Source organism: Bufo bufo, chromosome 4 (assembly GCF_905171765.1).
Source record: "Bufo bufo chromosome 4, aBufBuf1.1, whole genome shotgun sequence".
Taxonomy (NCBI): domain Eukaryota; kingdom Metazoa; phylum Chordata; class Amphibia; order Anura; family Bufonidae; genus Bufo; species Bufo bufo.
Window position 1 is genome coordinate 33,935,360 of NC_053392.1, and position 17,029 is coordinate 33,952,388.

General features: G+C 48.7%; 1 protein-coding gene across 1 annotated transcript in view; it reads left to right on the plus strand.

The window, feature by feature from the left end:
• The first annotated feature begins 6,402 nt into the window (after positions 1 to 6,402).
• KIF3C (kinesin family member 3C) overlaps positions 6,403 to 17,029 on the plus strand; it is a 55,337-nt gene continuing 44,710 nt past the window's right edge. The window contains exon 1 of the mRNA XM_040427077.1: positions 6,403 to 8,215. Coding sequence (XP_040283011.1) covers positions 6,803 to 8,215 — 1,413 coding nt within the window. The 5' untranslated portion in view covers positions 6,403 to 6,802. The remainder of the gene's footprint in view (positions 8,216 to 17,029) is intronic.

Here is a 17,029-nt window from a genome sequence, read left to right on the forward strand (position 1 = left end):
ACATCACGACCATCATTATCAGCACACTTTCTATTAAGGTTCTTCTCCTCTCCATTCCTCGATGTTGCTCAACCATAAATTAAGCTGCAGCCAGGATGGACACTGTATACGAGGAGGTTGGATGCAAATATTTCTGATCCCATATGGATGTCTTTTGGGAGGTCGGGTTACTCGTAGTGACACATTTAAATTGGAATTCGACTAAGTCATTTGCATTCATTTCTCTTAGAAATTTGCAGATGATCTTCATGGAGAGCCATCGACAACCTGTCTCCGCAATGGAATGAGTTACAGATCTGTAAGTGAGATCTAATGAGGACACCTTGACCAGTCTCCAAGGTCCATCATTGTGCTACCACGCACCTGTTACCAAATTTTTTAAGTGTGCCGGTCCTCCAAATCAGTGAGCGTGCTGTCCTATGACAACACCAGCATCCTTTCCTCCCCATGCCGCTGTCTGGCTCCTCTGGATCGGTGGGAACAGCACCACCAGGTCCGGCTGCTAGATGGTTCTGTGCCCCTAGGACGATGACGAGCAGTGATGATGCGGCTAGTACGCCATCAGTTCATAAAGGAGAGCATGTGAGCCATTTTAGGACAGAGCATATCCTTCTGGGGGTTAGTGTAAGGTGGGCCCTGCTGCAGCAGCCAGGACTGAGAGAGGGGCTGCAGGGGCATAATGCCTGCTGGTAATAACTGGCATCTAGGAGTGTGGAATACTTGGATCCTGAAAAGACCTACATTTCTGTGGAGGTAGACTGAGGTGGGGGAGGTGGATGTGGTCTGCAAAGAGCTGCACAAGTTGGTGCACTGAGGTTATGCTGTCCTACCGAGTGAGCTGGGGGTCACTGGAGCAGGGAGGTCTCAGTCACTAACCCTATGGAGATAGGAAGAGACCTCGCTACAGTATATGATGGAAAGTCTGTGGAAATGAAGATTTCTTTGTCTTTTCTTTCACTTTCTCTCACTCATGGTCGAATGGACAAGAACAGTTTGTTATATTTATTTCTGCCGATTTTGAGATACACCTACTCTACTCACATCCAGAGCTGTACGTGCTATCCTCATAGACTTGAAGGTTCAGTATCCTCTGAGGACTGATAGCTTCGAGATGAAGCCACCTTCTGGTAATGGCTTCCTATTAGTCAAAATCTGAATTTTTAACAAGAGAAGGGAAAGTAGCAAAAAAAACTAACAAACAAAAAAATGGATTTTGACTGCCACAAGGTGGCGCTAGCAAGATGCTTCCCTTTTCCTGGGAGATACCTCTTTGCATTCTGGTGCAGATAGCTGTGGAAAGAATTTTCTTCTTATGACAATATGGTAGAGCACTGATCCTGAGTTGTTGCGAGACTACAACTCCCAGCATGATTTGCTGCACCTCTGTAAACACGTCCTCCGAACAGCACATTGTGTTAAGAACAGGCTGCTATACCAGAAGTCACCACTAGATGGGGACACTCAATACTCAGGTTGATGAGGGATTGTACTGGGACAGGAGGAGGAGCGACATTTCTTCACAATGTTCACAACCTCTGGCTCTCCAACTGTTATAAAACTGCAACTCCCATCATGCCCCCAACAGCCTTCAGCTATTATGGCATGATGGGAGTTACAGTTTAGCAACATCTGGAGAGCGGCACTCTCTATTGCAGGGAACACCAGCCAGATGGAAGTTGAGGTGCCCTTGATGGTGTAGGTGTTTAAGGTGCTTTGGTGGCTGGGCCCCTGTGTTCGTGACGCCAGCAACATAAGGTGCAAATGTTGAGGGTAGTAGAAAGGATGAGGAGTCAGTTGTAATAGAACAGTTGAACATTTACTTAAATCAAATGTCTCGGGACCGTTGGTCCAGTTCATCAGTAGAGTGCACTTATATGGCATAAAGGAGGATTCAGAAATTAGTGTAACTGTAATCCTTACAACAGGTCTGGCAATTATCAGTTGAGGAGTTTTCCTAATGCTGTTACTTTACAGGCAAGACAAAAGTTCTCTTCTTCTTAGATAGTTCTACTTTAAGTCCAATCTCTAGAACTCAAGTACTGAATATAATGGTTTCCTTACTTTTATATTGAGCAATCCAATAAGGGCGTTCTCCCTCGTGGCAGGCAAACTCTCTGCTACATTATTTTATGCAGGATGCTCTCCTGAAATATTCAGGTTCACTATGTCCCAGTAGGCATTTAGTGAAAAAGGATAATTATGGCCTTTAATAATCAAGTTGTGTCCAGGTACCTTTAAGTTCCTCCTGGTCACTGAAGCTTGTGAAGTCCCTTGGCTCGACTCACTCTAATCTTCACTAGACTTGCTTTATATTCCTACATAGACTCACTTGTCTGTACTGGGCTGCTGTGACTACTTGGTCTGTCCTCTCCAGGCTTGATCAGGGCCCAGAGGAAAGAAAGGCAGCTACATCTTGGACTGAGCCTGCTCTGCTCCTCCATACACTTGCTTCTCCTCTCTGTTTCCTTTCTACACACTTCCTCTCTGAGCTAGCACACCCCAAGCTATATATAATATGTGGCTCCAGCACCACCTAGGGGCGAATAGATGAAATGACAATGCCAGCCTGATATTAGGAAATACAATACATTAAATACAGAAATTTAATGAGACCACTTATACGCATATCAGTGGGACGCTGCAGGGGCGCTGTGGATGTCACTGTTATGGGGGCGCTGTGGATGTCACTGTTATGGGGGCACTGTGGATGTCACTGTTATGGGAGCACTGTGGATGTCACTGTTATGGGGGCACTGTGGATGTCACTGTTATGGGGGCGCTGTGGATGTCACTGTTATGGGGGCACTGTGGATGTCACTGTTATGGGGGCGCTGTGGATGTCACTGTTATGGGGGCGCTGTGGATGTCACTGTTATGGGGGCGCTGTGGATGTCACTGTTATGGGAGCACTGTGGATGTCACTGTTATGGGGGCGCTGTGGATGTCACTGTTATGGGGGCACTGTGGATGTCACTGTTATGGGAGCACTGTGGATGTCACTGTTATGGTGGCACTGTGGATGTCACTGTTATGGGGGCGCTGTGGATGTCACTGTTATGGGGGCACTGTGGATGTCACTGTTATGGGGGCGCTGTGGATGTCACTGTTATGGGGGCACTGTGGATGTCACTGTTATGGGGGCACTGTGGATGTCACTGTTATGGGAGCACTGTGGATGTCACTGTTATGGGGACACTGTGGATGTCACTGTTATGGGGGCGCTGTGGATGTCACCGTTATGGGGTCACTGTGGATGTCACTGTTATGGGGGCGCTGTGGATGTCACTGTTATGGGAGCACTGTGGATGTCACTGTTATGGGGGAACTGTGGATGTCACTGTTATGGGGGCACTGTGGATGTCACTGTTATGGGGGTACTGTGGATGTCACTGTTATGGGGGCACTGTGGATGTCACTGTTATGGGGCACTGTGGATGTCACTGTTAGGGGGGCGCTGTGGATGTCACTGTTATATGAGCACTGTGGATGTCACTGTTATAGTAGCACTGTGGATGTCACTGTTATGGGGGCACTGTGGATGTCACTGTTATGGGGCACTGTGGATATCACTGTTATGGGGGCGCTGTGGATGTCACTGTTATGGGGGCGCTGTGGATGTCACTGTTATGGGAGCACTGTGGATGTCACTGTTATGGAGGAACTGTGGATGTCACTGTTATAGGAGCACTGTGGATGTCACTGTTATGGGGGTGCTGTGGATGTCACTGTTATGGGGGCGCTGTGGATATCACTGTTATGGGGGTGCTGTGGATGTCACTGTTATGGGGGCGCTGTGGATGTCACTGTTATGGGGGCACTGTGGATGTCACTGTTATGGGGACACTGTGGATGTCACTGTTATAGGAGCACTGTGGATGTCACTGTTATGGGGGCGCTGTGGATGTCACTGTTATGGGGGCGCTGTGGATGTCACTGTTATGGGGACACTGTGGATGTCACTGTTATGGGAGCGCTGTGGATGACACTGTTATGGGGGCGCTGTGGATGTCACTGTTATGGGGGCGCTGTGGATGTCACCGTTATGGGGGCGCTGTGGAGGTCACTGTTATGGGGGCGCTGTCGATGTCACCGTTATGGGGGCGCTGTGGATGTCACTGTTATGGGGGCACTGTGGATGTCACTGTTATGGGGGTGCTGTGGATGTCACTGTTATGGGGGCGCTGTGGATGTCACTTATGGGGGCACTGTGGATGTCACCGTTATGGGGGGCACTGTGGATGTCACTGTTATAGGAGCACTGTGGATGTCACTGTTATAGGAGCACTGTGGATGTCACTGTTATGGGGGCGCTGTGGATGTCACTGTTATGGGGGCGCTGTGGATGTCACTGTTATGGGGGCACTGTGGATGTCACTGTTATGGGGGCACTGTGGATGTCACTGTTATTGGGGCACTGTGGATATCACTGTTATGGGGGCGCTGTGGATGTCACTGTTATGGGGGCACTGTGGATGTCACTGTTATGAGGGGCACTGTGGATGTCACTGTTATGGGGGCGCTGTGGATGTCACTGTTATGGGGGCGCTGTGGATGTCACTGTTATGGGGGCGCTGTGGATGTCACTGTTATGGGGGCGCTGTGGATGTCACTGTTATGGGGGCGCTGTGGATGTCACTGTTATGGGGGCACTGTGGATGTCACTGTTATGGGGGCGCTGTGGGTGTCACTGTTATGGGGGCGCTGTGGATATCACTGTTATGGGGGCACTGTGGATGTCACTGTTATGGGGGCGCTGAGGCTCAGCCTCCTCTCTCTTGTGTTTCACGGTGCCTCCCTCACTTAAGCCTCATTCACACGTCAGTGTTTGGTCAGTGATTTCCATCAGTGATTTTGAGCCAAAACCAGGATCGGAGCCTCCACAGACAAATGGTATAAATGAAAGATCTGCTCCTGTTCTGTGTTTAGAGCCGCCCCTGGTTTTAGCTCACAATCACTGATGGAAATCACTGACCAAACACTGACAGGTGAATGAGGCATTACTCTCTTGGCCTCTTCCTCTCGCCCACTCCTCGCGGTGACCTTCACACGACCTCGTGCACACTATGCGGTCGGTTCTCTAAGTGACGGGTTTACGTGGAGCTCAGTGAAGTCAATGACTCGTCCTCCTTTTCTATTCATGATTTCTCAGTTATCTGTACCTGGAAAAGCTGGGTGTCCGCTCATCACCTCGCTGTCTCACCGCTCGCCCTGCGTTTCTCTGCGTCTGTGTACTGGATAATATGAGAAGATATTAGGGGTGAAATCATAATGTACACCAGTCGTTCAGTGCTCCAGGAAAGCTGGGTGACCTCCTCGGTGGCCATATTGTTCGTCCCAGATCCCAGAAACTGCTGGAGCCACGTACAATATGTGAGGACACCTTATACTCTAGTCACATCCAAATCTGCATTCAAGACTTCTGCTAGTTTCCCCTCAGAGCAGCAGGCAGCGGATTGTAGACTGGTACGAAAATTATTATTGTGGCCTGCAGTATAGCTATGAGGGGGTGCAGGGGTACAGCATGGCAGATGGGGCCCTGGGGCAGATTTTGCTCGGGGCCCCTGGTTCTGCAATCTCCCCTTCTGATCATTTATAAGAGGGGGAAATGAAATGCCTTTGTGACAATGTAAATCCATCAGTGTCATTCTGCAGTCTCGCCACCAGGTGGCAGCGCTCATTGCTATTTCTGTGACCCTCCATATGAACATCTGTGTAAATCCCGGATTTTGCGCCTCACATCAGCCCCTCCAGATGGGCGCGCGATACATTATTATTATTATTATTATTATTATTATTATTATATGTGTGTTTTATAGCATTTTTACTCATTCCTTTATTATAACCCATTTACGTCCCCTTCCCCCGCTCTTCACAATAATGACACCTAGTGACAAACGCCTCCCTGACATCTGCTGAGATGTCACAAGCCCCGGTCGACATGTACCAACCGAGCTTGGACTCTACTTCCCTATTGTTTGCAGAGGTGAACATACCCTCAGGACTACTACCCCCAATTAGACAGCGCATTGATAGAACATTAAAAAATATTGCGCCGTGCATTTTTTTTTTCCGCCCGTCCATGCCCTTAAGATCCAGTGTGGTGCCGCTAACCCCTGCGCAGTGTTAACCCCTTGCACCGCTGCACACAAAGACTCTGCATTATGTATGGAGGCATGTCATTGCCCCAGCCTCTTATCAGGACTACAGCCCCCAGAATTCCTATGCAGGATATTATCCCGCCTCCCCTGGGGCTGAGATCATCCTCCTGGTGGGCTGGGTCCTGTGGCCTGCACAGTGGAGGCATCTCCCTCCCTCCCCTGTTCTCCAGAGCTCCAGCAGCTCCAGCATCATTCCCAGGCCCCGCCCCGGCCCCAGTCCCTGTTTTTCCCTGTCATTCTACCACAGACAGCGGCTGCACTGCAATGAATGAGGATCCATCGCTGGGGGAGAGACTAGGCGTTTCCAGCTGCTCGCTGCTGAGGAACATCAAAGAGGATTAGAGGCCAAAGCTGTAAGTGACACAAGGACACCCTGCCGTCATCGTTGCCCCTGGGTCACGCTCCTCTCCCAGCTGCATCCCTGTCACTTCGGCATCTGGTGGGCAACCATGGGCAACGCAGAGAGAGAGATGCTGCACGGGGATCATTGTGCCCGTTAAATCCAGGTCCGAAGAAAAAAGGTGAAGAGGAGGAGGAAACGTTCCAGATCTATCGATGACCAGGAACGTCTGAGGATATCTCTCGCTCTTCCTAGGAATAAACAATCTCATCGTAAGGAGACGCAGGAGGGGAGGGGAAGCAAGATGTGCAGCAAGACCAAGAGCAGCGAGGCTCTCAAGGTGGTGGTCAGATGCCGCCCCATCAACAGGAAAGAGGAGGCAGCTGGTTCCAACAGGATTGTGTCCATGGATGTCAAACTGGGGCAAGTGACCATCCGGAATGCCAGGGCAAACCCCGGGGAGCTGCCAAAGACGTTCACCTTCGATGCGGTGTACGATGCCAACTCTAAGCAGGCGGACTTGTATGACGAGACCGTGAGGCCCCTCATTGATTCCGTCTTGCAAGGGTTCAACGGGACCTTAATTGCTTATGGACAGACTGGCACGGGCAAGACCTACACCATGCAAGGTCTGTGGGCAGAGACGGATAAAAGAGGGGTCATCCCCAACTCGTTCGACCATATTTTCACCCATATTTCCCGATCCCAAAACCAACAGTATTTGGTGAGGGCATCTTACTTGGAGATCTACCAGGAGGAAATTCGGGACCTGTTGTGCAAGGACCAGACGAAGAAGCTGGAGCTCAAGGAGAATCCAGAGAGCGGAGTTTACATAAAAGACCTGTCTTCATTTGTGACCAAAAATGTTAAGGAGATTGAACACGTCATGAATCTGGGTAACCAGGCGAGGTCGGTCGCTTGTACCAACATGAACGAGTACAGTTCTAGGTCCCACACGATATTTGTGATAACCATAGAGTGCAGTGAGTTGGGTGTGGATGGGGAGGAACATATACGAGTGGGCAAACTCAACCTGGTGGACTTGGCCGGCAGCGAAAGACAAAGCAAAACTGGAGCAAACGGAGAAAGACCCAAGGAGGCTTCAAAAATTAACCTCTCCCTGTCGGCACTGGGGAACGTAATATCATCGCTGGTGGATGGCCGGAGTACCCACATTCCATACAGAGACTCCAAACTGACACGCTTACTGCAGGATTCACTGGGTGGCAATGCTAAAACCATCATGGTTGCCACCTTGGGCCCAGCATCGCATCACTACGACGAGACCTTGTCCACTCTCAGGTTTGCCAACAGGGCTAAAAACATCAAGAACAAACCAAGAATCAACGAGGATCCCAAAGACACTCTGCTGAGGGAATTTCAAGAAGAAATTGCACGTCTGAAGGCCCAACTTGAAAAGAGAGGGATGCTAAGCAAGAAACGGAGGAGGAACAGTCGAAGGAAGAAATCGGTGGATGGGGACAATGTCCCGGAGATGGAAGCTGAAGAGGACAATGAGGAGAACCTCATCGAGAACAATGTCGGGAATTACTTGAAGGAGCAGGCCGAGAGACTAGAGCAGGAGAAGGCCGCCATACAAGATGACCACAGTCTGCTGGCGGAGGAGAAGCTCAAGCTGATCGAAGAGAAGGAGAAGATGATGGAAGACTTGTCCAAGGAGCAGAAAGCCACCGAGCTACTGGCTGTCAAATTCAAGGTAATTCTCTAAACTTCTTCTCTTGTGCACTAGGACGACAGGGGAACTTAAAGGGGTACTCCCATCTTAGACACTGGTGGCATATCTCTAGGATGTCAGATAAGTGCAAGTCACACTTCGGGGAACCGCTCCTATCTCCAGATCATGACTCCCAAAATTAAGGAGAGTGCACTGATCAAGAGCGTCCACCCTCTGTCCACCACGATATGCTGCCAATGTACGAGATAGGTATAACCCTTTAAGGTCTACTTAAAGGGGTCATCCAACATTAAAGCAGCACCACAACACCTGTCTGTGGTTTGTGTCTGGTATTGCAGCTGAGCCCCATTGAAGTGAATGAGGCTGAGCTGCAATACCACATACAACCTGTGGACTGGTGTGGTGCTGTCTTTCTAAGACAGAAGCCATGTTTTTCTAATTTCTAAAATCCAAAAACTACCAATGATGGTGACAACCAACCGGAAGGACTGGGTTCCAACCAATGTGATTGCCTTGACCCTTTTGTAGCCCTGAATATTAATTCTGATGGGTAATGTACACTGGGCTCCCATATGTCTACAGTACATAGCAGTTGGACTCTATAGACTTCTCAGAAAGCTGTTGACAACCTCTGTAGGAGCAGTCATGGCAGCCATATTGGTTGTTACCCAATTTCCACGGACTTTGTGGAAATTTTCTCATGGTGTTTGGACCACGAGTGATGACAATGAAGATCTGATGGGATGGAAAACTATAACTGGGCAATGCCTGCTCAATGTCTTCATTTGACCCTTTAGTTTTTATGCTTCTCCTGTTATGTGTATGGAGCCTCACACTGTAGACGTCTGCACAATGTCAATAAGCTGCAGTAAAGCTCAATCATAAAGGCAGTAAACATAAAGTAAAAGGGAAAAATGAAACATTTCCCAGTTAGACCTGTCTGAACGTATATGTTACATTTATAGTATGCGGGCCATCTGATAGTCCTCAGTGCTGTGCTCCATGAATTCAGCTTCCACCTTCATCACCTGCAGATCCCTCAGCTCAGGAGAGTTCTCTCTGGTATCTGGAGAGATGAGATCATAATCAGTCTTCATTAAGTGATTGAGGTTTGGCCAACTGGAACCCGTCTTCTCCTGGCTCCTGTCCTAGGTGATAATCACCACTTGATCTCTTGTTAAGGGGATCATCTGGAAACAATATGGAGACCAGAGGATGGAGCCAGTGACACGGTGCAGTATAGACAGGATAGTGTCAGATGCAGGGTTCACGGCACGTCTTATGGGGTTCATACTTTGTGACTGTGCTTCATATGTACCACGTCTGTTATTCCCGGGGTAAGATAAGGCCTCGTTCACATTGGTCAAGCATCTGCTTCAGTTGCCCTCTGATGTGAATTAGTAAATGTAGCTAGAACTGATTCCGTGGGATGATCGTTCTCAGACATCCAGTGCAGGACAGAAAAACGCTGCATGCCCGGTATCTCTGCCCGGTGCTATCAGTGTGCAGTCGCCGGATCTGAGCTCTGAAGTACAGTACACATATATCAGTAATGTCCAGCTCCCGGCCTAAAATAGCTGACCAGACACAACAAATATGTGAAGCAGGCCTAACAATTATATTTTAAAGGTTATGTCTGACTTTCTACGCAATTTACATACAGTATTTACCTATATATAGAGAATAGAGTCACTATATACTGTATATCCGTTACTGTACTGATCCAGAGCTATATCCTGTATTATACTCCAGAGCTGCACTCACTATTCTGCTGGTGGAGACACTGTGTACATACATTACTTATCCTGTACTGATCCTGAGTTACATCCTGTATTATACTCCAGAGCTGCACTCACTATTCTGCTGGTACAGTCACTGTGTACATACATTACATTACTTATCCTTTACTGATCCAGAGTTACATCCTGTATTATACTCCAGAGCTGCACTCACTGTTCTGCTGGTGCAGTCACTGTGTACATACATTACTTATCCTGTACTGATCCTAAGTTACATCCTATATTATACTCCAGAGCTGCACTCACTATTCTGCTGGTGGAGTCACTGCTTACATACATTACTTATCCTGTACTGATCCTGAGTTATATCCTGTATTATACTCCAGAGCTGCACTCACTATTCTGCTGGCACAGTCACTGTGTACATACATTACTTATCCTGTACTGATCCTGAGTTACATCCTGTATTATACTCCAGAGCTGCACTCACTATTCTGCTGGTGCAGTCACTGTGTACATACATTACATTACTTATCCTGTACTGATCCTGAGTTACATCCTGTATTATACTCCAGAGCTGCACTCACTATTCTGCTGGTGCAGTCACTGTGTACATACATTACTTATTCTGTGCTGATCCTGAGTTGCATCCTGTATTATACTCCAGAGCTGTGCTCGATATTCTGCTGGTGTAGTCACTGTGTATATACATTACTTATCCTGTACTGATCTCGAGTTATATCCTGTATTATACTCCAGAGCGGCACTCACTATTCTGCTGGTGCAGTCACTGTGTACATACATTACATTACTTATCCTGTACTGATCCTGAGTTACATCCTGTATTATACTCCAGAGCTGCACTCACTATTCTGCCGGTGCAGTCACTGTGTACATACATTACATTACTTATCCTGTACTGATCCTGAGTTACATCCTGTATTATACTCCAGAGCTGCACTCACTATTCTGCTAGTGCAGTCACTGTGTACATACATTACATTACTTATCCTGTACTGATCCTGAGTTACATCCTGTATTATACTCCAGAGCTGCACTCACTATTCTGCTGGTGCAGTCACTGTGTACATACATTACATTACTTATCCTGTACTGATCCTGAGTTACATCCTGTATTATACTCCAGAGCTGCGCTCACTATTCTGCTGGTGCAGTCACTGTATTCATACATTACATTACTTATCCTGTACTGATCCTGAGTTACATCCTGTATTATACTCCAGAGCTGCACTCACTATTCTGCTAGTGCAGTCACTGTGTACATACATTACATTACTTATCCTGTACTGATCCTGAGTTACATCCTGTATTATACTCCAGAGCTGCGCTCACTATTCTGCTGGTGCAGTCACTGTGTTCATACATTACATTACTTATCCTGTACTGATCCTGAGTTACATCCTGTATTATACTCCAGAGCTGCACTCACTATTCTGCTGGTGCATTCACTGTGTACATACATAACATTACTTATCCTGTACTGATCCTGAGTTACATCCTGTATTATACTCCAGAGCTGCACTCACTATTCTGCTAGTGCAGTCACGGTGTACATACATTAAATTACTTATCCTGTACTGATCCTGAGTTACATCCTGTATTATACTCCAGAGCTGCACTCACTATTCTGCTGGTGCAGTCACTGTGTTCATACATTACATTACTTATCCTGTACTGATCCTGAGTTACATCCTGTATCATACTCCAGAGCTGCACTCACTATTCTGCTGGCTGTTACTGGAAACAGTCAACAACAACAGTCATAGAATAGCTGTTGGGGGCAATTAATTTTTTATTTATTTTTTACAATATAATTAGACAGCGTTTAATGTATAAAAAAAACACAGGATACACATTGCCAAACCAAGTGTGTATGTGCTGAACAAGCAGGGAATGATGGGAGAGTTCAGAGAGGTTTTTAATATATATATATATATATAATAGAGGTTACCTCAGTGTTACTACATCTTTGATTGGCAGTGTTAGTGTGGTAACATCTTTGAAGATCATCGGATGGTCAGCTCAGCAGTGGGCAGTGCATGGCATGTGCCACCTCCTTCCCCTCTACAGTGTGTGCCCGCTGTGCTGTTGTCCTCAGTAGTAGTGCCTCTTCCCCTCTGCAGTGTGTGCCCGCTGTGTCCTCAGTAGTAGTGCCTCTTCCCCTCTGCAGTGTGTGCCCGCTGTGTCCTCAGTAGTAGTGCCTCTTCCCCTCTGCAGTGTGTGCCCGCTGTGTCCTCAGTAGTAGTGCCTCTTCCCCTCTGCAGTGTGTGCCCGCTGTGTCCTCAGTAGTAGTGCCTCTTCCCCTCTGCAGTGTGTGCCCGCTGTGTCCTCAGTAGTAGTGCCTCTTCCCCTCTGCAGTGTATGCCCGCTGTTGTCCTCAGTAGTAGTGCCTCTTCCCCTCTGCAGTGTGTGCTCGCTGTGTCCTCAGTAGTAGTGCCTCTTCCCCTCTGCAGTGTGTGCCCGCTGTGTCCTCAGTAGTAGTGCCTCTTCCCCTCTGCAGTGTGTGCCCGCTGTGTCCTCAGTAGTAGTGCCTCTTCCCCTCTATAGTGTGTGCTCGCTGTGTCCTCAGTAGTAGTGCCTCTTCCCCTCTGCAGTGTGTGCCCGCTGTGTCCTCAGTAGTAGTGCCTCTTCCCCTCTGCAGTGTGTGCCCGCTGTGTCCTCAGTAGTAGTGCCTCTTCCCCTCTGCAGTGTGTGCCCGCTGTTGTCCTCAGTAGTAGTGCCTCTTCCCCTCTGCAGTGTGTGCCCGCTGTGTCCTCAGTAGTAGTGCCTCTTCCCCTCTGCAGTGTGTGCCCGCTGTGTCCTCAGTAGTAGTGCCTCTTCCCCTCTGCAGTGTGTGCCCGCTGTGTCCTCAGTAGTAGTGCCTCTTCCCCTCTGCAGTGTGTGCCCGCTGTGTCCTCAGTAGTAGTGCCTCTTCCCCTCTGCAGTGTGTGCCCGCTGTGTCCTCAGTAGTAGTGCCTCTTCCCCTCTGCAGTGTATGCCCGCTGTTGTCCTCAGTAGTAGTGCCTCTTCCCCTCTGCAGTGTGTGCTCGCTGTGTCCTCAGTAGTAGTGCCTCTTCCCCTCTGCAGTGTGTGCCCGCTGTGTCCTCAGTAGTAGTGCCTCTTCCCCTCTGCAGTGTGTGCCCGCTGTGTCCTCAGTAGTAGTGCCTCTTCCCCTCTATAGTGTGTGCTCGCTGTGTCCTCAGTAGTAGTGCCTCTTCCCCTCTGCAGTGTGTGCCCGCTGTGTCCTCAGTAGTAGTGCCTCTTCCCCTCTGCAGTGTGTGCCCGCTGTGTCCTCAGTAGTAGTGCCTCTTCCCCTCTGCAGTGTGTGCCCGCTGTGTCCTCAGTAGTAGTGCCTCTTCCCCTCTGCAGTGTGTGCCCGCTGTGTCCTCAGTAGTAGTGCCTCTTCCCCTCTGCAGTGTGTGCCCGCTGTGTCCTCAGTAGTAGTGCCTCTTCCCCTCTGCAGTGTGTGCCCGCTGTGTCCTCAGTAGTAGTGCCTCTTCCCCTCTGCAGTGTGTGCCCGCTCTGTCCTCAGTAGTAGTGCCTCTTCCCCTCTGCAGTGTGTGCCCGCTGTGTCCTCAGTAGTAGTGCCTCTTCCCCTCTGCAGTGTGTGCCCGCTGTGTCCTCAGTAGTAGTGCCTCTTCCCCTCTGCAGTGTGTGCCCGCTGTGTCCTCAGTAGTAGTGCCTCTTCCCCTCTGCAGTGTGTGCCCGCTGTGTCCTCAGTAGTAGTGCCTCTTCCCCTCTGCAGTGTGTGCCCGCTGTGTCCTCAGTAGTAGTGCCTCTTCCCCTCTGCAGTGTGTGCTCGCTGTGTCCTCAGTAGTAGTGCCTCTTCCCCTCTGCAGTGTGTGCCCGCTGTGTCCTCAGTAGTAGTGCCTCTTCCCCTCTGCAGTGTGTGCCCGCTCTGTCCTCAGTAGTAGTGCCTCTTCCCCTGTGCAGTGTGTGCCCGCTGTGTCCTCAGTAGTAGTGCCTCTTCCCCTCGGCAGTGTGTGCCCACTGTGTCCTCAGTAGTAGTGCCTCTTCCCCTCTGCAGTGTGTTCCCGCTGTGTCCTCAGTAGTAGTGCCTCTTCCCCTCTGCAGTGTGTGCCCGCTGTGTCCTCAGTAGTAGTGCCTCTTCCCCTCTGCAGTGTGTGCCCGCTGTGTCCTCAGTAGTAGTGCCTCTTCCCCTCTGCAGTGTGTGCCCGCTGTGTCCTCAGTAGTAGTGCCTCTTCCCCTCTATAGTGTGTGCCCGCTCTGTCCTCAGTAGTAGTGCCTCTTCCCCTCTGCAGTGTGTGCCCGCTGTGTCCTCAGTAGTAGTGCCTCTTCCCCTCTGCAGTGTGTGCCCGCTGTGTCCTCAGTAGTAGTGCCTCTTCCCCTCTGCAGTGTGTGCCCGCTGTGTCCTCAGTAGTAGTGCCTCTTCCCCTCTGCAGTGTGTGCCCGCTGTGTCCTCAGTAGTAGTGCCTCTTCCCCTCTGCAGTGTGTGCCCGCTGTGTCCTCAGTAGTAGTGCCTCTTCCCCTCTGCAGTGTGTGCCCGCTGTGTCCTCAGTAGTAGTGCCTCTTCCCCTCTGCAGTGTGTGCCCGCTGTGTCCTCAGTAGTAGTGCCTCTTCCCCTCTGCAGTGTGTGCCCGCTGTGTCCTCAGTAGTAGTGCCTCTTCCCCTCTGCAGTGTGTGCCCGCTGTGTCCTCAGTAGTAGTGCCTCTTCCCCTCTATAGTGTGTGCCCGCTCTATCCTCAGTAGTAGTGCCTCTTCCCCTCTGCAGTGTGTGCCCGCTCTATCCTCAGTAGTAGTGCCTCTTCCCCTCTGCAGTGTGTGCCCGCTGTGTCCTCAGTAGTAGTGCCTCTGCCCTGAGACCTTGCAGTAAATCCCCTCTTGTTGGGTGATGTTTCTCAGGCAGCAGACTCCAGGGATCTCATGGGGCATCCTTTGTGCTCTAGAATTCTCTCCTCTCCAGAATTGGCACTCTTGTCTCCTGACATACACAGCAGTGGGCAGCGTGCCAGCGTACAGCAACTATTCAGGGGCCAAGAGGTCGCCTAATGTGTGGGACAAGAATGATGACCAATGGGTCCTGACAAAGGGACGACTGACCAGAGCACAAACCCCACTGTCCTCTGTCAGGAGCAGAGATACCATCAGACTCATGTCATCCTGCGGATATGAATGTGGACTGTGTGCAAGATGGAAGATACAGTATATTGTACAATGCCTCTGATAGCACCCAGTGTAATACAGCAGTGTCTGGGGTGATATCTGATGTATTATATAATATTACATACTACATTATATAGCACAGTGTCTGGGGTGATATGATGTATTATATAATATTACATACTACATTATATAGCACAGTGTCTGGGGTGATATCTGATGTATTATATATATAATATTACATACTACATTATATAGCACAGTGTCTGGGGTGATATCTGCTGTATTATATATATAATATTACATACTACATTATATAGCACAGTGTCTGGGGTGATATCTGCTGTATTATATATATAATATTACATACCACATTATATAGCACAGTGTCTGGGTGATATCTGATGTATTATATAATATTACATACCACATTATATAGCACAGTGTCTGGGGTGATATCTGCTGTATTATATATAATATTACATACTACATTATATAGCACTGTGTCTGGGGTGATATCTGCTGTATTATATATAATATTACATACCACATTATATAGCACAGTGTCTGGGGTGATATCTGATGTATTATATATATAATATTACATACTACATTATATAGCACAGTGTCTGGGGGTGATATCTGATGTATTATATATATAATATTCCATACTACATTATATAGCACAGTGTCTGGGGTGATATGATGTATTATATAATATTACATACTACATTATATAGCACAGTGTCTGGGGTGATATCTGCTGTATTATATATATAATATTCCATACTACATTATATAGCACAGTGTCTGGGGTAATATCTGATGTATTATATATAATATTAGACATTAAGCCTGTTACAATAACGGGCGCTAGAACAGTAGTGCTGGCACTGTTATGGGGGATCTGTGGATCACACTGTTATGGGGGTATCTGTGAATGGTACTGTTATGGGGTATCTGTGAATGGTACTGTTATGGGGGATCTGTAGATGGCACTGTTATGGGGGGATCTGTGAATGACACTGTTATGGGGGAATCTGTGGATGGCACTGTTATGGGGGATCTGTGGGTGACACTGTTTTGGGGGTATCTGTGAATGGTACTGTTTTAGGGTGATCTGTGGATGGCACTGTTATGGGGGGATCTGTGGATGACACTGTTATGGGGGAATCTGTGGATGGCACACTGTTTTGGGGGTATCTGTGAATGGTACTGTTTTAGGGTGATCTGTGGATGACACTGTTATGGGGGATCTGTGAATGACACTGTTATGGGGGAATCTGTGGATGGCACACTGTTTTGGGGGTATCTGTGAATGGTACTGTTTTAGGGTGATCTGTGGATGGCACTGTTATGGGGGGATCTGTGGATGACACTGTTATGGGGGATCTGTGGATGGCACACTGTTATGGGGGTATCTGTGAATGGTACTGTTATGGGGTGATCTGTGGATGGCACTGTTATGGGGGATCTGTGGATGGCACTGTTATGGGGGGATCTATGGATGACACTGTTATGGGGGATCTGTGGATGGCACGCTGTTATGGGGGTATCTGTGAATGGTACTGTTATGGGGGGATCTGTGGATGGCACTGTTATGGGGGTCTGTTAATGGCACTGTTATGGGGGGATCTGTGGATGGCACTGTTATGGGGGGATCTTTGGATGGCACTGTTATGGGGGGATCTTTGGATGACACTGTTATGGGGGATTTGTGGATGGCAAACTGTTATGGGGGTATCTGTGAATGGTACTGTTATGGGGGATCTGTGGATTGCACTGTTACTGTTATGGGGGGATCTGTGGATGGCACTGTTATGGGGGATCTGTGGATGACACTGTTATGGGGGTATCTGTGAATGGTACTGTTATGGGGGGATCTGTGAATGGCACTGTTATGGGGGTATCTGTGAATGGTACTGTTATGGGGGGATCTGTGGATGGCACTGTTATGGGGGATCTGTGGATGACA